This window comes from Pseudophryne corroboree, chromosome 2 (assembly GCF_028390025.1).
Source record: "Pseudophryne corroboree isolate aPseCor3 chromosome 2, aPseCor3.hap2, whole genome shotgun sequence".
NCBI classification, from domain to species: Eukaryota; Metazoa; Chordata; class Amphibia; order Anura; family Myobatrachidae; genus Pseudophryne; species Pseudophryne corroboree.
Genome location: NC_086445.1, coordinates 178,508,445 through 178,536,354, shown reverse-complemented (window position 1 = coordinate 178,536,354; position 27,910 = coordinate 178,508,445). Strand labels below are relative to the sequence as shown.

The following is a 27,910-nucleotide window of genomic DNA, read 5'->3' as shown; positions in this document are numbered from 1 at the left end:
TGTGTCGGCAGTCGGCAGGCAGTCCGTCCATCCATAATTGTATTATTATTATAATATATACCACCTAACCGTGGTTTTTTTTTCATTCTTTATACCGTCGTCATAGTGTCATACTAGTTGTTACGAGTATACTACTATCTCTTTATCAACCAGTGTACAGTGCGGTAGTTCACGGCTGTGGCTACCTCTGTGTCGGCAGTCGGCAGGCAGTCCGTCCATCCATAATTGTATTATTATTATAATATATACCACCTAACCGTGGTTTTTTTTTCATTCTTTATACCGTCGTCATAGTGTCATACTAGTTGTTACGAGTATACTACTATCTCTTTATCAACCAGTGTACAGTGCGGTAGTTCACGGCTGTGGCTACCTCTGTGTCGGCAGTCGGCAGGCAGTCCGTCCATCCATAATTGTATTATTATTATAATATATACCACCTAACCGTGGTTTTTTTATACCACCTAACCGTGGCAGTCCGTCCATAATTGTATACTAGTATCCAATCCATCCATCTCCATTGTTTACCTGAGGTGCCTTTTAGTTCTGCCTATAAAATATGGAGAACAAAAAAGTTGAGGTTCCAAAATTAGGGAAAGATCAAGATCCACTTCCACCTCGTGCTGAAGCTGCTGCCACTAGTCATGGCCGAGACGATGAAATGCCAGCAACGTCGTCTGCCAAGGCCGATGCCCAATGTCATAGTACAGAGCATGTCAAATCCAAAACACCAAATATCAGAAAAAAAAGGACTCCAAAACCTAAAATAAAATTGTCGGAGGAGAAGCGTAAACTTGCCAATATGCCATTTACCACACGGAGTGGCAAGGAACGGCTGAGGCCCTGGCCTATGTTCATGGCTAGTGGTTCAGCTTCACATGAGGATGGAAGCACTCAGCCTCTCGCTAGAAAACTGAAAAGACTCAAGCTGGCAAAAGCACCGCAAAGAACTGTGCGTTCTTTGAAATCCCAAATCCACAAGGAGAGTCCAATTGTGTCGTTTGCGATGCCTGACCTTCCCAACACTGGACGTGAAGAGCATGCGCCTTCCACTATTTGCATGCCCCCTGCAAGTGCTGGAAGGAGCACCCGCAGTCCAGTTCCTGATAGTCAGATTGAAGATGTCAGTGTTGAAGTACACCAGGATGAGGAGGATATGGGTGTTGCTGGCGCTGGGGAGGAAATTGACCAGGAGGATTCTGATGGTGAGGTGGTTTGTTTAAGTCAGGCACCCGGGGAGACACCTGTTGTCCGTGGGAGGAATATGGCCGTTGACATGCCAGGTGAAAATACCAAAAAAATCAGCTCTTCGGTGTGGAGGTATTTCACCAGAAATGCGGACAACAGGTGTCAAGCCGTGTGTTCCCTTTGTCAAGCTGTAATAAGTAGGGGTAAGGACGTTAACCACCTCGGAACATCCTCCCTTATACGTCACCTGCAGCGCATTCATAATAAGTCAGTGACAAGTTCAAAAACTTTGGGTGACAGCGGAAGCAGTCCACTGACCAGTAAATCCCTTCCTCTTGTAACCAAGCTCACGCAAACCACCCCACCAACTCCCTCAGTGTCAATTTCCTCCTTCCCCAGGAATGCCAATAGTCCTGCAGGCCATGTCACTGGCAAGTCTGACGAGTCCTCTCCTGCCTGGGATTCCTCCGATGCATCCTTGCGTGTAACGCCTACTGCTGCTGGCGCTGCTGTTGTTGCCGCTGGGAGTCGATGGTCATCCCAGAGGGGAAGTCGTAAGCCCACTTGTACTACTTCCAGTAAGCAATTGACTGTTCAACAGTCCTTTGCGAGGAAGATGAAATATCACAGCAGTCATCCTACTGCAAAGCGGATAACTGAGTCCTTGACAACTATGTTGGTGTTAGACGTGCGTCCGGTATCCGCCGTTAGTTCACAGGGAACTAGACAATTTATTGAGGCAGTGTGCCCCCGTTACCAAATACCATCTAGGTTCCACTTCTCTAGGCAGGCGATACCGAGAATGTACACGGACGTCAGAAAAAGACTCACCAGTCTCCTAAAAAATGCAGTTGTACCCAATGTCCACTTAACCACGGACATGTGGACAAGTGGAGCAGGGCAGGGTCAGGACTATATGACTGTGACAGCCCACTGGGTAGATGTATGGACTCCCGCCGCAAGAACAGCAGCGGCGGCACCAGTAGCAGCATCTCGCAAACGCCAACTCTTTCCTAGGCAGGCTACGCTTTGTATCACCGCTTTCCAGAATACGCACACAGCTGAAAACCTCTTACGGCAACTGAGGAAGATCATCGCGGAATGGCTTACCCCAATTGGACTCTCCTGTGGATTTGTGGCATCGGACAACGCCAGCAATATTGTGTGTGCATTAAATATGGGCAAATTCCAGCACGTCCCATGTTTTGCACATACCTTGAATTTGGTGGTGCAGAATTTTTTAAAAAACGACAGGGGCGTGCAAGAGATGCTGTCGGTGGCCAGAAAAATTGCGGGACACTTTCGGCGTACAGGCACCACGTACAGAAGACTGGAGCACCACCAAAAACTACTGAACCTGCCCTGCCATCATCTGAAGCAAGAAGTGGTAACGAGGTGGAATTCAACCCTCTATATGCTTCAGAGGTTGGAGGAGCAGCAAAAGGCCATTCAAGCCTATACAATTGAGCACGATATAGGAGATGGAATGCACCTGTCTCAAGTGCAGTGGAGAATGATTTCAACGTTGTGCAAGGTTCTGATGCCCTTTGAACTTGCCACACGTGAAGTCAGTTCAGACACTGCCAGCCTGAGTCAGGTCATTCCCCTCATCAGGCTTTTGCAGAAGAAGCTGGAGGCATTGAAGAAGGAGCTAACACGGAGCGATTCCGCTAGGCATGTGGGACTTGTGGATGCAGCCCTTAATTCGCTTAACAAGGATTCACGGGTGGTCAATCTGTTGAAATCAGAGCACTACATTTTGGCCACCGTGCTCGATCCTAGATTTAAAGCCTACCTTGGATCTCTCTTTCCGGCAGACACAGGTCTGCTGGGGTTGAAAGACCTGCTGGTGACAAAATTGTCAAGTCAAGCGGAACGCGACCTGTCAACATCTCCTCCTTCACATTCTCCCGCAACTGGGGGTGCGAGGAAAAGGCTCAGAATTCCGAGCCCACCCGCTGGCGGTGATGCAGGGCAGTCTGGAGCGACTGCTGATGCTGACATCTGGTCCGGACTGAAGGACCTGACAACGATTACGGACATGTCGTCTACTGTCACTGCATATGATTCTCTCAACATTGATAGAATGGTGGAGGATTATATGAGTGACCGCATCCAAGTAGGCACGTCACACAGTCCGTACTTATACTGGCAGGAAAAAGAGGCAATTTGGAGGCCCTTGCACAAACTGGCTTTATTCTACCTAAGTTGCCCTCCCACAAGTGTGTACTCCGAAAGAGTGTTTAGTGCCGCCGCTCACCTTGTCAGCAATCGGCGTACGAGGTTACATCCAGAAAATGTGGAGAAGATGATGTTCATTAAAATGAATTATAATCAATTCCTCCGCGGAGACATTGACCAGCAGCAATTGCCTCCACAAAGTACACAGGGAGCTGAGATGGTGGATTCCAGTGGGGACGAATTGATAATCTGTGAGGAGGGGGATGTACACGGTGATATATCGGAGGGTGAAGATGAGGTGGACATCTTGCCTCTGTAGAGCCAGTTTGTGCAAGGAGAGATTAATTGCTTCTTTTTTGGGGGGGGTCCAAACCAACCCGTCATATCAGTCACAGTCGTGTGGCAGACCCTGTCACTGAAATGATGGGTTGGTTAAAGTGTGCATGTCCTGTTTTGTTTATACAACATAAGGGTGGGTGGGAGGGCCCAAGGATAATTCCATCTTGCACCTCTTTTTTCTTTTCTTTTTCTTTGCATCATGTGCTGATTGGGGAGGTTTTTTTGGAAGGGACATCCTGCGTGACACTGCAGTGCCACTCCTAGATGGGCCCGGTGTTTGTGTCGGCCACTAGGGTCGCTAATCTTACTCACACAGCTACCTCATTGCGCCTCTTTTTTTCTTTGCGTCATGTGCTGTTTGGGGAGGGTTTTTTGGAAGGGACATCCTGCGTGACACTGCAGTGCCACTCCTAGATGTGCCCGGTGTTTGTGTCGGCCACTAGGGTCGCTAATCTTACTCACACAGTCAGCTACCTCATTGCGCCTCTTTTTTTCTTTGCGTCATGTGCTGTTTGGGGAGGGTTTTTTGGAAGGGCCATCCTGCGTGACACTGCAGTGCCACTCCTAGATGGGCCCGGTGTTTGTGTCGGCCACTAGGGTCGCTTATCTTACTCACACAGCGACCTCGGTGCAAATTTTAGGACTAAAAATAATATTGTGAGGTGTGATGTGTTCAGAATAGGCTGAAAATGAGTGTAAATTATGTTTTTTGAGGTTAATAATACTTTGGGATCAAAATTACCCCCAAATTCTATGATTTAAGCTGTTTTTTAGGGTTTTTTTAAAAAAACACCCGAATCCAAAACACACCCGAATCCGACAAAAAAAATTCGGTGAGGTTTTGCCAAAACGCGGTCGAACCCAAAACACGGCCGCGGAACCGAACCCAAAACCAAAACACAAAACCCGAAAAATTTCCGGCGCTCATCTCTATTTTACATGTCCTTGGGCATAAGCCTTAGTAGATGATGTTGACGGACTTGTATCATCATGACTGGTGGCAAGCAGTATGTGCTTCCTGCTCTTCTCTCGATTGTTCGTCCTCCATATATATCAACAAACATGAACCAAGTGAAGTACAGCACACACCACAATTTTTTAAAAAATGTGCACAGTGTCACAATACGTGTATGAGTCAGAGATAATAATCTAACACTGCGGTTTAATTTCACCAGCAGTGTCACACAATACGTGTATGAGTACGAAATAAAATATATTACTGTGGTTAGGTACCACCTTCACCCTCAGTGTCACACCATATGTGTATGAGTCAGAAATAATAATCTAACACTGTGGTTAAATTTCACCAACAGTGTTGCACAATACATGTATGAGTAGAAAATATAATATATTACTGTGGTACTATCTGCACATACAGTGTCGCACAATGGTGGTCATTCCGAGTTGTTCGCTCATTGACGTTTTTCGCAACGGAGCGATTAGGTGAAAAATGCGCATGCACATGGTACGCAGTGCGCATGCGTTTAGTAATTTAGCACAATACTTTGTAGATTTGCAGAAACTCGAGCAATGTTTTTTCATCGCTCGAGTGATCGTAGTGTGATTGACAGGAAGTGGGTGTTTCTGGGAGGTAACTGAGCGTTTTCCGGGAGTGTGCTAAAAAACGTAGACGTGCCAGGTAAAAACGCAGGAGTGGCTGGAGAAATGGGGGAGTGGCTGGCCGAACGCAGGGCGTGTTTGTGACGTCAAACCAGGAACTAAACGGACTGAGGTGATCGCAATCTAGGAGTAAGTCTGGAGCTACTCTGAAACTGCAAGGAATTATTTATTAGCAGTTCTGCTAATCTTTCGTTCGCTATTCTGCTAAACTAAGATACACTCCCAGAGGGCGGCGGCCTAGCGTTTGCAATGCTGCTAAAAGCAGCTAGCGAGCGAACAACTCGGAATGACCACCAATATTTGTATGAGTACAAAATAAAATATATTACTGTGGTACCACCTTCACCAAAATTGTCACACAATAAGTGTATGAATACAAAATAAAATATATTACTGTGGTACCACCTTTTTCCACATTGTCACACAAAATGTGTATGAGTCAGAAATAGTAGTCCAACACTGTGGTTTAATTTCACCAACAGTGTCGCACAATAAGTGTATGAGATTACACACTGTGGTCTGATTGGCAGTGTCACAGAAAAATAATACAGTACACTGGGGTTTAGCACCAAAAAATATATAGAGTATATATATTATTTAACTGGTGCAGAGTACCCCTAGATTCACGGAGGACCCCTTTATGTACAACAAAGCACGGGCCACCTACAGTGTCACAATACGTGTATGACTGACTACAATGCGGTCTGACAGGAAGTCTCACGGAAAAATAGCAGTAAAGTACAATGGGGTTTAGCACCAAAAGATATATACATATATTTTTTTTTATCGGATATTATTTAAAGGGTGCAGAGCACCCCTAGATTAGCAGATGATCCCTTTATGTACAACAAAGCAGGGACCACCTACAGGGTCACTCACAATAATTATTATAATTTATAGTACACTGTACACTGATGATTATACAGCAGCCCCGGAGAGAGTACCCCTAAACACAGCAGCCCCTTGATGGAACATAGCACCCCTGGAGGACACAAGTACCCCTTTAGCAGCCCCAACCCAAACAGAACACCCCTGAACGGACACCGCAGTGACACGTTAATTCACTACAACCTCCAAAGCTGCAGTGAAATTACGATAATCACCGGGGACCTATATAGACTCCAAAACCCGGTAGAATCCAACAGCGGGAGGATGAATTTTTGCTTTGTTTTGGGATCCCAGTCAGCCGGGAAAACCCGAGCCAGGATTCCGGCTCGGATTGCTAAATTTGGGTGGGAACCGGACCCGCTCATCTCTACTAAAAAGTAATAGAAATTTTTATTTGTTTTTTTTTTATTTTTTTATTTTGTAATTCTACATTTTAAAAATTGCATATAGATTTATTACATGTGAATCCATTTACTTGTATTTTATGTGCACTTATAAACCATGGATTTAGACTAATTACTCATTTTTTTCAGGTACAGTACGGTATGCGTGAAAATAAAGGGCTCTGCGACAACTTTGAAGCTTACTTTAGATGAAAGCTGTGCTGGAGCTGTCATTTGTAACAATAGGAGGCTAAACAAGAATGTTGTACAACTTACCATGTTTACAGAGACACACAACTGACACAGGACTGCAGTATTGCCCTCATTTAGATGGGGTTGGAGGCTTGGAGTTGCTGTTGCTGCTGTGATAGCTCTAATATGGTAATGCAGCAGGGGGTGTCACGCCACCTGCTGCGTTACTGCTTTGAACTCCTACAAGGCATCACCATCAGCCAGCTGCGTGACCCATGGGGTCACGAAAGCCGGCCACCACATTTGCTACACAGAGGCCTCTTCCCTCCTCTGCAATGCTGACGACACGACTCCATTTTAAAAATGGAGTGTGTCGTCGCCCTCTCCCTGGCCCCAAATAGCATCAGACTATCACTGACAGTTTGATGCTGTCCTGCACACGCCATAATAGACCCATTTTGCACATGTGCAAACATGCGAACATCGGTACTTTGCATCATGTACCACAGATCCTTCGGGATGTGAATGAGGGCCTATGTGTGCAGACTTATTTCCCAAGTGGTCAGCTTTGTGCATCGCCTGTACCCTACCCAATCCCTCAGTGTGGTGTAAATAAATCACCTAAGCAAATAGTAGGTCTTATTGGGATGCACGTCACAAAAATGTAGCACATTTGCAAACAAATATAAGAGGAATAATAACACTGCGATTTAGACACTACTATACCTCACTGATACCAGAGCCTATGTACAGAGGTTACCCTCCTTTGAGCCCCCCCCCCCCCCCCCTTCACAACACACACACGCACGGAGAAAAGGAGAGGTAGAGGGTGAAGGAGAGTCAGGGCCGGCACTACCATTAGGCAGCTTTAGGCGGCTGCCTAGGGGCACCGGCCCTTGGAGGGCGCCTCTGAATTCATCTAGCGAAAAACTGAAGGATGTCTCTGTATGCCACCACCTCCTTTTACACTGCGCTGACCGCTGCTGTGGGTTTAATCAGGTGCAGCCAAAACTATCAGGCTGTGCCACATAGTGCCTCAGCGCTTCCTCCATGCCGACATGTGTGACATCAAGTCATATGAAGCCACATAGGAGGTGAATGTAACTAGGGACGCCCCCATGGCCACTTCTCATAGCCCTGATGCACCTCCTCTAGACCTCTGGATCCCAACTTTCCAGCAGCAAGCAGCACCTGTCTATAAGTCTGCAGCTGCAGTGTCACTGTAATGCTGCATCCCATACCTAACCCACTTAAATATTCCCACCAGACCCCATGTGCAATACAGTATATATAGAAAAATTACATTGGCCTCGGTGTCCTATATGATTCCTAACATGCTGGCTAGCATGTATACATATAGAAAAGATGGCACTCAAGAACTTTTAAAGTGAAAGGGTATTGTGAGCAAGCAAAGTCACAACATTTTGTGACTTTGTTTATAAAATAGATTATCACTGTAAAAGTCCTTGGGTGTTGTCCCTTTTCTCTGTATGTGCAATGATGCAATTCATCCCAGCCCACCTAGTAGCCACTTGCATCTCCCCTCTGGGAGGTGTGTGTGTGTGTGTGTGTGTGTGTGTGTGTGTGTGTGTGTGTGTGTGTGTGTGTTTGGGGGGTTGCAGGTTAGGGGAAGCTAAGCTGAAGCTTTACCTAGGGTGCAGTGCAGGGAGATCTTGCACCGGCCCTGAGGAGAGGCAGTGGGGACAGGGAGGGGTAGAGGTTGACAGAGAAGCAATGGGTGACAGGGGGAGGTAGAGGGTGATGGAAAGGCAGTGGGTGACAGGGAGAGGCAGTGGATGACATGGAGAGACAGTGGGTGACAGGGGTACAAACACACTCTGTGTAGTACAGAGAACTGGGGGGGTTGTACCTCGGTAGGGGCAGGAACGCAACAGCATCTACTTTATGTAAGAGAGGGTCCAGCTCACTGTGCTTTCCTCGGTTTGCCATTTGGTCAGCCACCGACTGTGAGCTGCCTCTAATTCACAAACAATTGTCTGTTAATTAGAGCTGTCTGTGAATTAAAGGCAGTACACGGCAGTGATCGTTGGCACTGATCGGCGACAGGACTTCCTTATCAGTCTGACTTAGATGGCAAACTGATACGATTGCACACACAAGGTCAGGTCGCATCCCTAAGGTTAGGGGCAGGTCCCACAGGTGGTGGGGCCAACCCTGCTTCCAGCGCTGGTCTAATCGTCCGACATTGGTCAAAATGGTTGGGTGGCAGGACAGAGGAACACTCACTGCTTGTTTGGCTGCAGTGGCTCCTTTGTCCCCAGGGGCCTAGGTGCAGTGCACCTGTTGCACCACTGGTAGTTCTGCCCCTGACTACACATATGCAATGCAGGTTTTCCAGCAGGTCATACTCTTCTGCATGCTTTAAATGTGTCTTTGAATATATTTTGTGTACAGTACATAACTGACCCCTAATAAGATGAAATATAGACTTTTTACTAACTGATTAAATGCCTTCAATCCCTTTTTTAAATTATCCACTTTATTATTATGTGACATTGCATTGAGGTAAGGAAGCTCAAAGAGATTTTTATAGTGATTTCTTTTTAATGCTTTTCATCTTAAATAAAACTGTAGGTGTGTTGATGCTTTGCATCTGTTTAACTAGGAGGACTGCACTGTATAATGTCAGAAATCCAAGCTCATAAGAGACAATTACGGGGTCTTAGTCAAACATCAAAGGGACCAAACCCAGTTCTATGAGAGTATAAATGGATAATGCCTTTACTGTTTATTTAGAGGGACTTTACTAAGAACTAACTACACATTTAGCTCTAGAATTACTGTACAGACCATCTTTCCTCTGATCATAAGCAACATGTCCCATCAGTCTCACCATTCTACCTACAGCAGCGCTGGCTCTGGACACAGGAATTTCAGCTCCTCCTCAGCCTGCATACCAACTATGAACAAACATGGTGCTAGCTCCTTCAACACAAAGAAAGTATCCATTGGCCATAAGATGTTCCCAAGTTTTGGTAGCAAAAGTGTGTATAGTGTTGTCTCAGGTGGACACAAGATGTCATCTGGGAGTTTCCATCCAGCAAGAATTGGACATGGATATGGTCACAGTTTTGGAGGATCTAGCCACGGATATGGTGGAGCAGCTTCCTCTCCAGGAATCACCTCTGTTACTGTAAACCAAAGTCTCTTGGCACCACTCAACCTGGCCATCGACCCAAACATCCAGAGAGTGAGAACTGATGAGAAAGATCAAATCAAAGGTCTTAATAACAAGTTTGCCTCTTTTATTGACAAGGTAAGTGAAGAAAACTGGATATAAACTATGCCATTCTCAGCCTCCATCGGAACAATTATGAAACCTGTTGCGCAGGAAAAAAGTTCTATAACTCATAGCAACCAACCAGATTGTAGTCTCTTTAGTGTTGTATTGATTGCTAGTAGAGGGTTTCAATATATAGCTGTGGCAGCTTTGATTATGCAATGTTATTTGCATGTTTTACAGCTTTGAATATGGTTTTATATTATTATTTTTTAAGGGCAGGATTTCATTTATTGTACTTTTTATCAAGAAAAATGTGTTACACCATCTTGTTTTCTACCCAAGCCTCTTTGTATTTCAAAGGAAATGTGGCTAAATTTACCCTTTACAGTACACCACAAATGTCTCTGTTCTAAGTATTACTTTGACCATTACATAATTTATGCATGTGTTGCTTACACTTCTGCAGTGCAATGACATATGTATAATGGGTGAAGGCTGTATGGTGAACATGGGACCTTGAGATAAGGGTGATTCTGCACTGTGCACCCGCAGTCATGGAACAGACATGCCATGCAACGGACCCTGCCTCTACACCTTCTGCCCGAGGTGCCAACTTTCTAGAAATGTCTTCTGGAGATACCAAGACTTGGGCACTTTGCAAATTGGGATGGGGGGGGAACCACATCATAGTAAGCATGGCCAAGCCCCTAGCAGGAGTGAGGAAGTATTAAGCCCCTAGTATGAGTGGGGAAATGTTCACACCTCCAGCAGATGTTTTCTTTTGCAGCATGCAGTACCTCCCAACCCCTAGCAGAGTAGGACATATTTCCAGGTCACAGGATGGTGGGGCAGGACTCCAAAATATGGCCTGACCCACTGAAAGCAGGATGGTTTGGTGGTACAGTAGAGTATGTGTAACAGTTTAAAGAAACTTTTCAAATGCATAGAGGGAACAGTAAAATGTCACTCACATTCCAAACTACTACCACTTGGGACTCTACACTTTAACAATGTTCACTAAAAAATATTGCTCCATTTAGTTCTATTTATGCAATAAATCAATGAATAGGGGAATATCAAGACTGTTACATGTGCCGCTTTTATTTATTTGAAGCATTCTGTTACAAATGCACTTTCCTATAGAAGTGCAAAGGGAAGAAGTGTACAAAATATCTTATTGATTGTAGGGTCCTAAGAGGTGGCACGAAATAATACCCCTGTACATGCATCCTCTCCTTCCCTTTATCTTATTTACATAATCTATTTCCAGCAAGATTAAATCTTATTTTCTGTGATATTTGGAGGTTTCAGTCCCAAGGTTTAAACTTAAAGCAGCACTAACAGATTAATTTCAACGCCCTTCGCGTTTATCATTTATTATTAGTACTGTACCACTTTAAACTTTGAGCGCAAACCCGACAAGAAGTTTGTAAAATTTGACACTTTGTATATATAACTAGTGTACAATAACACATTTAAGAAGGAATATATTGGCGGTCTACTTGTTTATTTGTATAACTATGTAGATATTACTGTGAAAAAGATGTGTTGCTACATAAAAAGCATTTGCACAGCAGTTCTGCACTTTTGCAGTTCCTACCCTTGTTTACGTTCAAATATTATAAATCTTAAAATAATCAGAAATGTATGTTACCATGGGAACTGTGAGAAACGGTCTAGGGAACCCACGTGACCTACAGTAGAGATAAAGGGGCAATAAACACATGGCCTTACCCTAAAAGTATCCCTAGAATACTGTATCTGCTCTCCATGGTCAGCTTGGACCTATATAAGGCCATTGCCAGTATTTATGGTACCCATTCTAATGTCACATTAATGATGGAATAAGACACTTTGTTTCTGAAAAAATCTCTGGTGAGATGCCAGGCACGGCTAAGTCATACAGCCCTTGGCATCAAGCTGGGCTATTTCATGTGATTTGAGGATACTGTACGTGTATAAGGACACATCTGTATGTATAGGGGTTCAGTGTCAGACTGGGGCACTTAGGGTCCACTGGGGGAATGCAGTTTTAGGGGCCAATGTTAGGGGTGTGGCCTGCCACCTCATTGGTTTGACTAACCATTAGAGAGTGCAGCATCTGGGCCACTTCATAAATATATACAGTAAATTCAGCTGCAGCATGCATGATAATATGCCAGATTAATAACAGCAATGCACAGTAGAAAATACACCAAAGTACAGTATAAGGTAACATATGTATAATGTATAATTCAAGTGCACAGTCTGGAACCTGATCTTTAGTGCAGGAGGTGGGCCCCCAGACAGTAGGACCCACCGGTGGTTTCCCCTGTACCCCTGTGAGCCAGTCCAAGCCTGTAGGGGTCCCATAAATACTCTATGTGGCTGGAAGTTTTTTTTATAAAAGAGACAGTTCTGGAATAACTGGCAGACATGGATTCCTCAACTGATAAATAAAAGTAGAATGAGATAATGTTTATATGGAGAGAGAGACATATGGTGTAAATGTAGTATGGCATCACAATTATTTTTGTAGGTGTGATTGCTGTCATCATCATCTAACACATACAGTATGACTTTCCCTAGATTTACCATTCTGCAGATACCCAATAAGTGGAGCCTAATTTCTTTATATATGTAAAAGAAAGTAACGTATAAAAAAAATATAGGTATTCAAAGTTGTATTTATTTATTTTTAATATAGGTACGATTCCTTGAACAACAAAATAAGATGTTAGAAACCAAATGGTCTCTTTTACAAGATCAGAAAATGGGCAGTTCTCAGAGTGAACCTCTCTTTGAGGCTTTTATCAGCAACCTCAGGAGACAGCTGGAGAGTCTCACATGTGAGAGAGCGCGTCTAGAGGCAGAGAGAAGAGCTATGGAGGAAACAGTGGAAGAATTCAAGGAAAAGTCAGTATATAGAAAAAATACATTCTCTTTGATAACACTTTCTATTGCTAGTCCGGTCACAATGTATAAACTGATATTCTAACATTACCTTAGATACACATTTTGTCACAGCAATCTAATCCTCCTGTCGGTTGAAGGATGTCTCCTGTATCAGTCACATAAAAAAATAACACATACTGTGACTTAACACTAATGTCTAAAATGAAAATGTGGAGACATATGTTTGGCCAAAAATGGCCAGATATTTTATATATTACATGACATTAACATACATAAGTCTGTATGGTGGCAAAGAAAGGATGGGCAGAACTAAGCAAAGCCACGCAATGCACAACTAATAACAGACACATTCAAACATTCATTGTAGGCAGTGCAATCCATCTCTCCCTTCTAAACTTGACTACCCATCCCAGCAAGTTGGCGCTGCAGACCCCATAAGGGTGGTGCTGCTCACAATATAGTCATGAAGGTGAGTTCACCCCAAACAGTGAATATATATATATATATATATATATATATATATATATAAAATTGCACCCGGTCTGCTTTTCTGACATTTTTCCCTGCCAAATATAGCCAACAGAATTGATGAAAACAAACAAACAAACAAACAAACAAACAAACAAACAAACACACAAATGAGGTAGAGTGGGAAAGCTCCACCAGGCAAAAGGCCTGAGCTTATCAAACACTCAATGGGGCAAATGTATTAAGCCTGGAGAAGAGATAAAGAAGTGATAAAGCATTGATAAGTGCAAGGTGATAACGCACCAGCCAATCATTACACTTTTGAAAAATGAAAGTTAGGAGCTGATTGGCTGGTGCGTTATCACCTTGCACTTATCACTGCTTTATCACTTCTCTCTATCTCTTCTCCAGGCTTATTACATCTGCCCCATTGAACTTAATAGACTCTGAAATCCAGTAAACCCCTAACTTTAACAGGCAAAAGCCACCACACAACCTTGTAATTGAATCCACATCAGGAATAACCTGCCTTCAGTTTTTCAATCATTAAGAAGCATGAATCTATCTAGTGCAAGTTAGACTATTTAAACAGACCTACAAGTACCGTAGTGGCAAAAGTTAGTGCAGATGTTGCGCCTAGTGATTTGAATTCTTATGAATTAACTTCAACATTTGAATCTAACAGATATGAAGAGGAAGTGAACAGGCGCACAGCTGCAGAAAATGAATTTGTCAACCTGAAGAAGGTAAGTGATATATAAACATGCACACATATCTAAGGGCATATTTATTAAACACATTTTGTGGGAAATCCATTTTGGGGGACGCCCACAGATGTAAGCATCCCTTGGATATTTGTAGGCATACCGCAGCAGATATCCAATATCCTTCCCCAGTAATGTCCATACGCGCCCGATGACCGTGAATGCGCAGTAACATGCCAGAGGTACAGTAGTATAACATATCAGTCATAACTGTATTAATAAATTCCTGCAGTACTGTATGATAATTAATACATTTAACCCATAGACTCTGAGACCCAGATTTAGCAAGCTTTGGAGAGTAATAAATTGCACTGTGAAAACGTATCAGCCAATCAGCTCCTAACTGCCATGTTACAGGCTGTGTTTGAAAATGGACAGTTGGGAGCTGATTGGTTAGTAATTTATCACCGTGCAATTTATCACTCTCCAAGGTTTGATAAATTGGGGCCTGAGTTTCAGATTGACCAAGAGACCCAGCCTCAATGCTTATTAAGCTGCTGTCACTGCATCCTCATATTATGGGGTAGCTCAGATCACTCAAAGCTGAAATAATATTCTATATCAAGGGATTTCTGCTTATTCAAATGTAACAGTTTCAACTTGGTTTTCACAATTGTACACTGCTTTATCTTGTTCCTACTGTAAGTGATTTATGGGATTAGATTGCAAATATCTACGTCATCAGTTTTCTTTTCTTTCACATTTCACATATTCCGTATTTCCTAAACCTTTATTTAGCCTTTTGCTTCCATCCCATTGCATAATTTACTTTCACATTTGCACAACCATATAAAGCTTCCACATAAGTTTTTCTGTATTTAGGACGTTGATGAAGCATTTATGAATAAGGCTGAACTACAAGCTAAGGTCGACTCAATATCAGATGAAATCAACTTCCTGCGCACCCTGTTTGATGTGGTATGTGCTTATGTTGTACACCTTTTATATTCAGATCATATGTTTATTTTGTATCTGCGCAGAAAGGTAAACACGCTTATAGGACTTATTTATCATTGGTGGCAGTGGAGCCCATGAACCATAATGTCTTACTGATGCATTTTACAGGGATAAGAAGTTATCTTTATTGCCAAAAATCCTCTTGCCATAGAGTGGCTCCGATAAAAACCTGTCCCAGTGAATAGTGGACAGTAAAGTGATAGCCTACACTATAAATTTACTACCAGGTTTGGACCCGTCTTACTTACTGCAAATGCATGGCCTATATAGGCTGTTGGGGAGGGATCTGACAATCCCTCTCCAGCTGAAAGGTGGCCAAAAAGGTAAGAGCAACCCATAGGCTACAATGGCTAAAGCCATCCATAGATTACCAGACTAAGGGGGTCATTCAGATCTGATTGCTGCTCTGCTAACAAAGCGATCGCACCCTTGCACAGCGATTTCTCCCTCCCCTGTGGGCAGCGACTATCTGATCACAGGGAAACAAAAAACGCAGCCCAGCGATCAGATCTGAATGACCCCTTAAGTTTTTCAGAGAATTCTAAATAGGGCGTTTTTCACAACACTCTTTGAAAGTTATGAGGACAGTCTATGCAAATGAAGGTAGAAGGATCATTTTATGTTAAATTTCCTCAATATAAAAAAAAAAAGAAAAATGCTCTGAAAACGGCAATTTTTGAAGGACTGAAATGCAAGTAGTGCAAAAATATATAGGCCCCATATTCAATATCTACAGTAACTGATACCGAACCTTGATTTTTCTAAGTGGATAAAAACATCAAACACTCTTTTGCGTTATACAATAGCTGTAGGCTGGAAGGAAGAAATCTAATTTTTAAGCAGCCTAATGAGTACTTGTAAACCCAGCTGCAGTGTTTGTACTCAGTGAATTCACCTACAGTAGTAGCTACATTTGTCTCCACTCGTAGCAGTTGTAGTGTGTGTGCTCAGTGAATATATCTAACAGCTACATTTGTATCTATTTGTAGCAGCTGCAGTTTGTGCACTCTGGGAATCCATCCAAACAGCTACAATTTTATTTACTTGTAGAAAATATATCTATCACAGAACAGAAGACATATTAAGGAGCATATGAAGGCTCAATCATTACAGAAAGTACAAACTCTTAATATTAATAATCTACTTATATGAATGAATTCAGTATAATACTATTTGGCAGATATACTGCCAATAGCAGCTAGAGAACGTACAAGGCTGCTGCTCTATCTGCAATATGTATGGTGATTGCTGAGAAGATGATGCATTAAAGAGCTGCAAATGATTCATTGCTACAGATAGCAGATAGCACACATTTTCACTTACTCCATATAATAGTTGTAGCCAAGAGCAATAAATTCAATTTATAGTAGCTCAGTGAGTTCATGAGAATTGAATTGCAATAAATATATTCAGTGACTCTAATAACTACAACTTTATCAATTTGCAATCACTATAGCCACTGCTGAACTAACAACATATTAAAGAACCTATAAAGGATCAATCATTACAGATAGCACAATAAGTGTGTTCATTCAGTGACTATGTTCATGTGATGTTTTATATACATGAACGAGCTTGGTATAATACTATTTTGAGGTAACTATTCAGTGGGGATCTGGTCTCTAAGTCAACAGTAACTAGGTCGACCACTATTGGTCGACAGTAACTAGGTCGACAGGGTGTCTAGGTCGACAGGGTCTTTAGGTCGACATGCTGTAGGTCGACAGGTCAAAAGGTCGACATGAGTTTTTCAATTTTTTTTCTTTTTTTAAACCTTTTTATACTTAATGATCCACATGGACTACGATTGGCACGGTAATCTATGCCGAGCGAAGCGGTAGCGGAGCGAAGGCACCATGCCCGAAGCATGGCGAGCGAAGCTCGCCATGCGAGGGAACGCGGTGCACTAATTGGGGTTCCCGGTCACTCTACGAAGAAAACGGCACCAAAATAACATTAAAAATCATGTCAACCTTTTGACCTGTCGACCTAGAACATGTCGACCTAAAGACCCTGTTGACCTAGACACCCTGTCGACCTAGTTACTGTCGACAAATAGTGGTCGACCTAGACATTGTCGACCTAGTTACTGTGGAACGTCCAAACCACACCCATTCAGTGACTATGTTGATGTGATGTTTTATATACATGAACAAGCTCGGTATAATACTATTTTGAGATAACTATTCAGTATTTATTAATAAGAAGTATAGAGCATATAGTACTGCAGTATCAGAAGCCATCTCTGAGAACTAATAAGATAATTACCCAAATAGCTTCTATTCTAATCACCAGGTAGATTACAATATTTACTGATACACTGTATGTGGAATATTGAATAACCAATCTTGGGGTGATTATGGAATGTATAGCTGATGGCTGATAATACTCTCTTCTTCCATAATTAACGGTTCAAACAGATACTGTTATTTGGACTCTGATCTGCAGCAATATATTTAAATTATTTGATAAATAAAGATACAAACACAGGTAGCGAGCCTTGGTTTTAAATTCCACTTTATTGAGCACTTTATTCACAATAAGTGTATTTTTGTCATATTTTACTGTCTTAATTTCATGTTTGGACACTCTTAATGAATATAATAAAAGTTAATTTTTAATTATTTCTCTTGTGCGCAAACAAAGAGACATTCTTTTTCTCTCTTCTCTTGTAGTTTTACAGTAGACCACACTGTGCTGCATTTATTACACAACATATCATGACGTTTATTTCATCTTCACTTTGTTTTTGCAAATTAACCTTTAAAACTTTAGATTATCCATATTGTTTCAAATATATGTTTTGAACGTAATTTAATTAAACAAAAGTAAATTTATCACAATAACTGGGTGTAGATGATTGTAGCACTCTTACTTTACAGGAAATTGCTCAGCTCCAGGATCAGATCTCAGATACCTCAGTGGTTGTGTCTATGGACAACAGCCGAGACCTGGACTTAAACAGCATCATCACAGAAGTTAAAGGTCATTATGAAGAGATTGCTAATAAGAGCAGAGTAGAGGCTGAGTCATCATACCAAACCAGGGTGAGCCTACTGCAAGGTTATGCTCTATGTAGTAATTTATGTCTGGTCAGTTTGATGATTTTCCTGTGCAGGGATGTAACTAGGGGTGTGAGAGCTGAGTCACTGCTCAGTGTGCCGGATCTAGGAGAGTGTTTCCCAACTCCAGTCCTCAGGGAACCCTAACAGTGCATGTTTGTCAGGTTTCCTCACAGAATCACAAGAGTAGTAAGTAATACCACCTGTGAAACTGTTAAAATGTCTCAGTAATGAATATATGTACATGTGCTGAAGCATGGAGTATGAAAAACATGCACTGTTGGGGTCCCAGAGGACTGGAGTTGGAAAATACTAGCCTAGGGGGCAGATCAGTCAATACCCCTTGGCCTTACTTGCTTACTCTCCAGGAATGCCTGGGAGATTCACAGTTTTTCAGGTGAATGGGGAGGCAGTGGGTTACAAGGGGAGTCAGAGGGTGACAGGGGAGGCAGTGGATGACAGGAGTAGGTAGAGGGTGGCAGGGAGAGGATGAGAGTGACAGGGAGAGGCAGAAGTGATAGGTAGAGGCAGAGGGTGACAGGGAAGACAGAGGGTGACGAGGAAGAGACATAGGATGCCAGGGAGAGCTAGAAGGTGACAGGGAGAGTCATAGGGTGACAGGGAGAAGCAGGTGGTCAAGGGGAGGCAATATGTGACAGTGGAAGGCAGTGGGTAACAGGGAGGCAGAGAGTAATAAGGGAGGTAGTGGGTAACACTGGAGTAGGAAGGTGACGGGAAGAAGCTTACAATTAGTCATAGATGAAAGGAGAATGTATTTCAATACAGGAGGAGGCACTGGATGACGGGGAGGCAAAGGATGACAAGGGAGGCAATTAGTGACAGAAGAAGGAACTGAATGACAGGGGGAGGCAGTTGGTGACAAGAAGAGGCAGGGGGTAACAGGGGGTGCAAAGGGTAACAAGAAGAAGCAGAGGTTGATAGTAGGAGGCAGAGGGAGACAGAGAGATGGAGTGGGGGACGGAGAGGCAGAGGGTGACAGGGTGCAGAGGGCATCAGTATGGAGAGATAGAGGGCAATAGGAGTAGGCAGAGGGAGAGCAGAGGGTGTCAGGAAGTGGCAGAGGATAACAGAGGAAGGCAAAGGGTAATAAGGGAGGCAGTGGGTGACGGGAAGAAGCTTACAATTAGTTGTGGATGAAAGGAGGATGCAGTTCATGACAGGAGGAGGCAGTGGATGACAGGGAAGGCAGAAGATGACAAGGGAGGCAATTAGTGACAGGAGAAGGCAATGAATAACAGGGGGAGGCCGAGAGTGACAGGAAGAGGCAGAGGGAGACAGAGTAATGGAGTGGGTGGCTGGGAAAGGCAGTTTGTGACAAAGGGGGATATGTACTAAGCAGTGATAAAAGTGGAGAAGTGAGCTGCTCTGTATAATTTTATAATATGCAAATTATAAATGTTATATCAATGCTGATTGGTTGCCACGGGCAACTTCTCCACTGGCTCACTTCTCCACTTTTATCACTGCTTAGTACATGTCCCCCAAAGTGTAGCAGAGGGTAACAGGGGAGTGCAGGAGGTGGCAGGGGGAGAGACACACAGTCTGGCCCCTACCATGGTGCTGCTGAATGTGTCTCCTGCACCCACTGAGGCAGCCCTGGCATGGAGCCACTGTGTGCTGCCCGCATCTCTCCCATAGTCCCACAGCCTCCTCCCAAAAGCTGCACAGCATGGCTGCCATTATATTCTGCTGTAGTACTACTCTCCTCGTCTCCAGCCATCCTTCCTGCTGCATGTGATGTCAAAGGTCATACTGGCAGCTTCTCACTGGTCGGTTGAATCCCATGGTCAGGTAAACAAGTGCCAGGGTAAACAAGCAGCTGGTCTGCCCAGCAGTGCCGGTGGGACCCTTAGCTCATGTATAAATATAGACTTAATGGCCCTCATTCCGAGTTGTTCGCTCGCTAGCTGCTTTTAGCAGCATTGCACACGCTAAGCCGCCGCCCTCTGGGAGTGTATCTTAGCTTAGCAGAAGTGCGAACGAAAGATTCGCAGAATTGCGAATAGAAATTTCTTAGCAGTTTCTGAGTAGCTCCAGACTTACTCAGCCATTGCGATCAGTTCAGTCAGTTTCGTTCCTGGTTTGACGTCACAAACACACCCAGCGTTCTCCCAGACACTCCCCCGTTTCTTCAGACACTCCCGCGTTTTTCCCAGAAACGCCAGCGTTTTTTCACACACGCCCAGAAAACGGCCAGTTTCCGCCCAGAAACACCCACTTCCTGTCAATCACAGTACGATCACCAGAACGATGAAAAATCCTCGTTATGCCGTGAGTAAAATACCTAACTTTTGTGTAAAATAACTAAGCGCATGCGCTCCGTGAACCTTGCGCATGCGCAGTAAGCGACTAATCGCAATATAGCGAAAATCGGCAACGAGCGAACAACTCGGAATGACCCCCAATATTTGGCAATGATAATTTACTAAACACTTTGGGGCACATGCAGAGAGAGTATTACATAATTTTTCATGTTGTGACTTTCCATGAAATTTCTCAGGCCTGATTGAGGTCCTTATAGATGTGCGGCGCATAGCGCAAATTGCCGATATTCAATGCTTTGAACATGCACAAGACCCGTTCTGTGCATGTGCAGTATGGGTCTGTGACGTCAGACACAAATCTGCTGCAGAATGTCAATAATTGACAGTCTGCTGACGTTTGGGGGCGGGGAGGGGCGGCAACAGTCTCCATTTCCCAAATATGTCACCACCATTGTGGGGGAGGGATGAGGCCACTATCTCTGTAGAATGACGTCAATTTCCTGGACTCTTTGTTGTATATGCGGTAGAAATGGGTCACGCAGTGACCGATGGTGTTACAGATGATCAGATGCTGCGTCCTAGGATGCAGCTCGGATGAGTAATGCAGCAGGTGGTATGACGCCTCCTGCTGCATTACCATATTAGTGATACCACTGTAGCTTCCATGTAAGCAGCAGATCTAGCTACTCCAACCACATCTGAATCAGGCTCAGTGTGCAAAGATATATGCTCATGCAGATTTCTGCCATTACACTTGTCTTAGCGGCCACCACCTGGAAAGAGATGGAAATACGCCTGAGTAAGCACTTTTTTTTTCATGTGAGGATGATGACAGTGGCCGGCACTTAGGCTCTGCATGTGATTTGCTGTTTGTGAATGCTCCCCTTACTCCACTCTAGGACACTAAGGTTTTAGCAACTCAAATAGTGCCCACTAATAACATAAATGAAATACTTTATAACATGGTAGCAAGTGTGTAGTAAGCGTCTGTGATGTGTACTCAGCATACAACTGACACAAATGCTGTTGTTGCTTATTGTAATGCATCTTGATTATATTGTAGTTTGAACTCCGCATATGGGTGGTCATTCCGAGTTGATCGCTAGCTGCATTTGTTCGCAGCACAGCGATCAGGCTAAAAATCAGCAGTTCTGCTCATGCGTATGCGGCGCAATGCGCACACATGATGTACAGGCACAACGAACGATGCAGTTTTGCACAGGGTCTAGTGATGCATTTCAGTCGCACTGGTTGCCGCAGAGTGATTGACATGTAGTGGGCGTTTCTGGGTGGCAACTGACCATTTTCAGGGAGTGTTCAGAAAAATGCAGGTGTGCCAGGGAAAACGCAGGTGTGGCTGGGCGAACGCTGGCCGGGTGTGTAACGTCAAATCCGGAACTGAATAGTCTGAAGTGATCACAAGCGCTGAGTAGGTTTTGAGCTACTCTGAAACTACACAAAATTTATTTGCAGGCGCTCTGCGATCCAACCTTTTGCACTTCTGCTAAGCTAAAATACACTCCCAGTGAGCGGTAGCATAGCGTTTGCACGGCTGCTAAAAACTGCTAGTGAGGGATCAACTCGGAATGACCCCCATTGGCAAAACGACACTGTTTTTGTGTGCACTTCACTTTGATAACTGGTCTTCATCAGCACCTTTGTATTACTAATAGTAGGCTCAGTACATGATATAATGATGCTATGTTCCTTCTGTGCAGTACGAGGAGCTGCGTATGACTGCTGGCAGACATGGCGATGATCTCCGTAACACCAAGCAGGAAATTGCTGAACTTAATCGTGCCATTCAGAGGCTTAAAGCAGAAATTGATAACGTGAAAGACCAGGTAATTGCAGTGCTCTAGGATAGCAAGCAAGTTAATACTGTGTAGTATTAGTTTTAATAGGTATGACTATAAATTTATATTTTCTCATTCATTCACCTATTATTTATTTATTCATTTCTATGTTGTTGTTTTCCAGCGGGCTAAATTGGAAGCTGCCATATCAGAAGCTGAAGAGCGTGGAGAGGCGGCTGTCAGAGACGCCAAGAACAAGCTGACTGAGCTGGAGGAAGCACTGCAGAAGGCCAAGCAGGACATGGCTCGCCAAATGAGAGAATACCAGGAGTTAATGAATGTCAAACTTGCCTTGGACATAGAGATCGCCACCTACAGGAAACTGCTAGAAGGAGAGGAATGCAGGTACGAATCTACTCAGCATACAAAGGGGGTGATTCAGAGCTGATCGTAGATGTGCTAAAAATAGCACATCTGCGATCAAAATCTCTGACATGCGGGGGGACGCCCAGCACAGGGCTAGGTCACCCCGCATGTCAAGCCCTACCCCCTATTTCTCCCCCTGCGCAGAGGTGCGAAAGCTGCATAGTTGTGGTGGCAGGCTGCTGCCCGCCATGTTTTGGGTTGCAGCAGCTGCATGTGATGTCAGACAGACAGAGGTAATCACACCAGATCACCACAGGTGGCTGCTGAGCATGCTCACAAGACAGTGGGCTTCAGGCTGCGATTACTGCCGTTGCAGCGATCAGCTCTGAATTAGACCCAAAGGCCAAAGCTAGGAACACACCTGAAAGATTTGCCATATGACCCTAGCAACTAGACATACAGTATATTGGAGCTAAAACTAAAATGCAGTGTTCATCTATTCTTGTTGTACTTTTTGCGCACAGTTTTGCATGGACTGAATATTTGGATTGAACATTGGGGGTAATTCTGAGTTGATCGCAGCAGTAAGAAAGTTAGCAATTGGGCAAAACCATGTGCACTGCAGGTGTGGCAGATATAACATTTGCAGAGAGAGTTAGATTTGGGTGGGTTATTTTATTTCTGTGCAGGGTAAATACTGGCTGCTTTATTTTTACACTGCAAATTAGATTGCAGATTGAACACACCCCACCCAAATCTAACTCTCTCTGCACATGTTATATCTGCCTCCCCTGCAGTGCACATGGTTTTTCCCAACTGCTAAAAAATTTGATGCTGCGATCAACTTGGAATTACCCCCATTGATTTGTGTCACATTTGTAAAAATATCTTATGTAGACACCATGCAGACGATCAAATTAAACAGTATTAATGGTTACTAAGCAATACTTGTAGTGCAATATTTTTTTATTGGAATTATTAATGTATGCGTGTAAGTAGTTTATGTTTATGTTTTTTATTTTTGTTTTACAAGTACATTCTTTATATTTCAGGATCACTGGAGGCGGTAATGACTCTGTCAGCATCTGTAAGTACATTTATTGTGATGTTATTGCATTAGATATTTGCAGACACTCCCTTACCTTACCTTATGAAAGCCTTCAGTGACGGTCCTTATGACCATGGGGAATGCTGGGAAGTGGGTGTAGACCAATGTGTAGAGTGTGGGTAGTGTGTAATCGCTGAATAAAGAAGCACTATTGTTATTACTCATGCTCCAGTGTTCTCATATAGAGAGAAACAAGCAAAACATTTATGTTTACAGCATAAATATTATAGTGGACTATATATCACATGTATAATGTTTTGGAAATGAGTATTGTAAACATGAGCAGTTAAACATTCCCAAAAATACTTGATCTAGAGTGTATCTATGATTGTTAATGTTATACCTTCTGCTTCCTTATTAAGCTGTCCTACACTCCAGCAGCGGAGGAGCACACGGAGGAAACGGACATCACCACAAAAGCGGATTTAGCAGCGGCAGTTTATCCTCAGGAAAATACAGCTCCGGATATGGCCATGGCTATTAAGGCAGATGTGGCTGTTCTTTAGTTTTGCAGATGCCAATCACAGCTTATGAAACCTATATAAAGAAAGGAGTAATCAGGAATAATTGGGTACTTTCCAGATTATACTAAAAGTAATAGTTTATGCCACTTTCATTTATTGAATGTGAAAATTGTCCCAAACCACCCACAGACCACCCGAATCTTGCTACTTCTAGAGACACTAATTCCTTCTGGTTTCTCCACACCCATTTGAGACACTGGAAATAAGAACATAAAACCACACTTACCTGCTTTACATTTCTCCTCTCCGGGAGAAAGCCGGAGAGGAGACGCTGCAGGGAACTTCTTTGGGGGGGAGGTGGGCTGGGTTCTGACATCATCAAAGCCCTTCTCTATCTTGGGAAAACGTTGCAATTCGCAGGTCAGTGGGAAGGGGATGGGGCTAAAATAACATGATTTGCATCATTTTAGCTCCTCCCCACGGACATGGGAAGGCCGGCGATTATCTCTTCATCCTGTCCGCTTTACTAGGGTGCGGGCAGGGTGCAGGAGATCTGTCTGCTTTCCTGAAGTAGGCCCATAGCTATAGCTTGAAGTTGTTCTATTAGTTGCATTCTTTCAGTGCTGCCATTTTGCAGTATGTGCTGACCAATACTCAGCCTATCAGCACACTGGTGATAAATGACATCACTGGGCAAGGGGTAAAGGCTACATTCACTTTAGAAAATGGCTGCTCCGCTGTGCAGAGGCGACAGGTAAACTTTAACATCATTATGAGAATATATATTAAACATTCAATTGTAAAGCGTAACAGAATATGCTGCGCTATATAAGAAACTGTTAATAAATAATAAATAAACAGCATTAAGTCACAGATAATCTTTCTTCTAGTGATAGTCTTCTGGCTTCCTCCGGAGAAGCAAAGCATGACAAAACATATTTACAAAGGTTTTTCGCACTACATGTATCACCACCCATCTCAGGATGGTGATAGCAGGGTATTATTACTAGAACAAAATGCTTTATTACTTAAATGAAGCATTTTAGACATTTTGATATATATTTTTTAACATTATTTTCATTTTCTTCTCAAGTTTCCACAAAAGTGGCATTGGATGACCAAGTCTGCGCATGCATCAGCCTTGGCTCCGCACTGGCCTTCTCAGGCCATAATTTCACTCAGCAGAACATCACTCAGCTACCCTGGCACCAGGGGTGTAGCTAGGGTGGCTCCGGTGGAGCGCAAGCTCCGGGCGCCAGAAAAGATAGAGGGCACACTGTACAGGCAGCCGCAGAGCAGGAGAAGGAGCACACTGATTCAGAGACGAGGTAGGGAACAAGGCAGGCCAGAGGCGACAGCAGGAGGCATTGATAGTCGGCACATGCTGGAGCTATGCTGCCCTCTTTATATGTCTCACTGTCTGCTTATAGCTGTGCAGCAGGGCTACTTCTGTCCTGCTAGACCACTCTCTGCCCCAGCTGCTGCAGCACCTCTTTCTGCCTTGGCAGCTGTAGCACCTCTCTCTGCCCCGGCTGTTGCAGCACCCCTCTCTGCCCCAGCTGCTACAGCACCTCTCTTTCGTTGATGCTGCAGCACCTCCCTCTGCCCCAGCTGCTGCTGCAGCACCTCTCTCTGCATTAGAAGCTGCAGAGTAAGATGTATAAGAGGGTCTACTGTGGCATAATGTGAGTAATTGGCTCTACTGTGGTGTTACGTAATGTGTATAAGCGGCTCTAATGTGTAATAGTTATAAGCAGCTTTACTGTGGTGTAACGAGTATAAGCAGCTATACTATGGTGTAACGTATGTAAGCGGCTCTACTGTGGAGTAACGTGTATAAACGGCTCTACTGTGTCATAACATTTAAAGGCGGCTCTACTGTGTTATGTAACGTGTATAAGGGGCTCTTCTGTGTGGCATAAAGTGTATTAGGCGTACTACTGTGTGGTGTAATGTGAAAAACGGACAATACTGTGTTGTGTAATCTGAATTGGTACTATTTTGTTTACATGCCCCTTCCCCATTAAGCCACTCCCTTATATTTTTGTTGTGTGCCTTCGGCGCACACTGATCCTGTTTTAAACATGGGAAGCACCCAAAGGAAATTTTCGCCCTGAGCTCCACAAGGTCTAGAACCGGCTTGTCACCAGGATTTTTCAATATTTTTTCTTTTCAAATGAAATATGCCCCTAATTTACTACAGGGGAGGGGATGGTGAAACTTACCCTTGCTCTGGGCACCATGGCACCTAACTACACCTCTGCCTGGCACAGCTTTACTGGTAAATTACGGCAGCAGATTTTCTATCATTGTGATAGGCCGCAATAGAAATTAATTACTTCAGCCACCTATTGGTAAATAGACCCCTCAGTTATAAACAGTAGTTTAATTTCTTTACAATTAAGAATATTTTTCGCTGTCTGTGACATAGGAATATTTACCTAGAGCCCAACCTTTATCAACAGCATCTGCCTTCTACATCTGTATCTTCTCTGCCAGTAATAAACTACTTATGTTCATTTGCAAACAATACGTGATTCTACCGTTATTTTTGATATTATATAAATAGTAATATTAATACAAAGCGCAACGTATTTGCAAATGGTTCCTAATGAAGACATAAAATAATAATGTGTTTACCATCCTCATGAATACATAACATTAAACCATGCAGAAACATTAATAAGCAGGCTCATTTGCATAAAGGACAAAGTAGCTGTGTATATAACCTGTACAATGTGTAATGGGTCATCACATGGTGACAGTAATGCTATTGTTAACATATATCTGTAAGGTGATGGTAAAAGAAACATGCATGTGAGCTTTTCAGATGTTATTCCAATAGAAACCATGGCGTGGACTGTCCTAATGGCATACCACTCTGTGAGAGTACAGTATGTAGTCACTTTGTTAACCAAAATGTTGACAGCATAATACCGACATGGTGTGGATGTTGTCATCCGATTTTAGGGTAAGGGGTTGGCTGTAATTCAGGACTGATTAGGACTAGACTGTAGTTGGCATAGGGTTAGGTTTACATTGAAAATCCTACTGTCAACATTGTAACTGTCCACATTAAGACAACGGCGACATTGTGAATGCCAACTTTTTAAATGTCAACATTCTGAACATGTCGATATTATGCTGAATGTTGACATACTGAGTATCAATAAATATACCATATACTTTATAGTACATGAAACGGAATAAAATGTATTTGCTACTTTGTTTGTCTCCATTTCCTTTGCGCCCGATAGGAAACAATCCCTGTATGGAGGGGGCTAGTTAGGTGGCACACTGCAATATTCCTGCACCATGTTATATACAAGCAGCAAACACTATGAGGCCGATGCAGAGTTGAGTGTAAGTCTGTTTTGTGGACGAATCCTGTGATTCTTAGTACGGAGCATGCTCCTTAGCTGATGGCAATTACAAGTTGTATGCATCCCAGTTGCAGCTCTACTTGTGGCTGAATACACTTGTAACCAGGTAGTATCCGGGCGTTTGCATGTTGGCTAAGTTAAGTTAGGATGTGTTGAGGGCTTGTAGAAAGTTCATATGCGTACAACTTGGTATACGGGTGATTTAGGGGGAGATGTATTATGGTGACACATGTCATGCTGCTATAGCACTTCTTGCTTCTGCTCTTTACCGAGGCGAAGCAGAAAGCTACACCGACGAGATGTATTAACATCTAATTTGCTGGACAT

The 27,910-nt window shown here is 43.4% G+C and overlaps 1 protein-coding gene and 1 long non-coding RNA gene across 2 annotated transcripts in view; one reads left to right on the top strand and one right to left on the bottom strand.

Moving 5' to 3' along the window:
• Positions 1-9,665: 9,665 nt before the first annotated feature.
• Positions 9,666-27,423, top strand: LOC135006770 (keratin, type II cytoskeletal cochleal-like). Its single transcript, XM_063952057.1, has 9 exons — positions 9,666-10,068; positions 12,722-12,930; positions 14,084-14,144; positions 14,985-15,080; positions 18,002-18,166; positions 22,185-22,310; positions 22,447-22,667; positions 23,681-23,715; positions 24,099-27,423. Exons 1-9 carry the CDS (start codon positions 9,715-9,717, stop codon positions 24,218-24,220), a joined length of 1,389 nt encoding a protein of 462 aa, XP_063808127.1. The 5' UTR covers positions 9,666-9,714; the 3' UTR covers positions 24,221-27,423.
• Positions 23,736-27,910, bottom strand: part of LOC135006786 (uncharacterized) — a 72,474-nt gene continuing 68,299 nt past the window's right edge. Inside the window, exon 6 of the long non-coding RNA XR_010206911.1 lies at positions 23,736-24,273. This is a non-coding gene — a long non-coding RNA (uncharacterized LOC135006786). The remainder of the gene's footprint in view (positions 24,274-27,910) is intronic.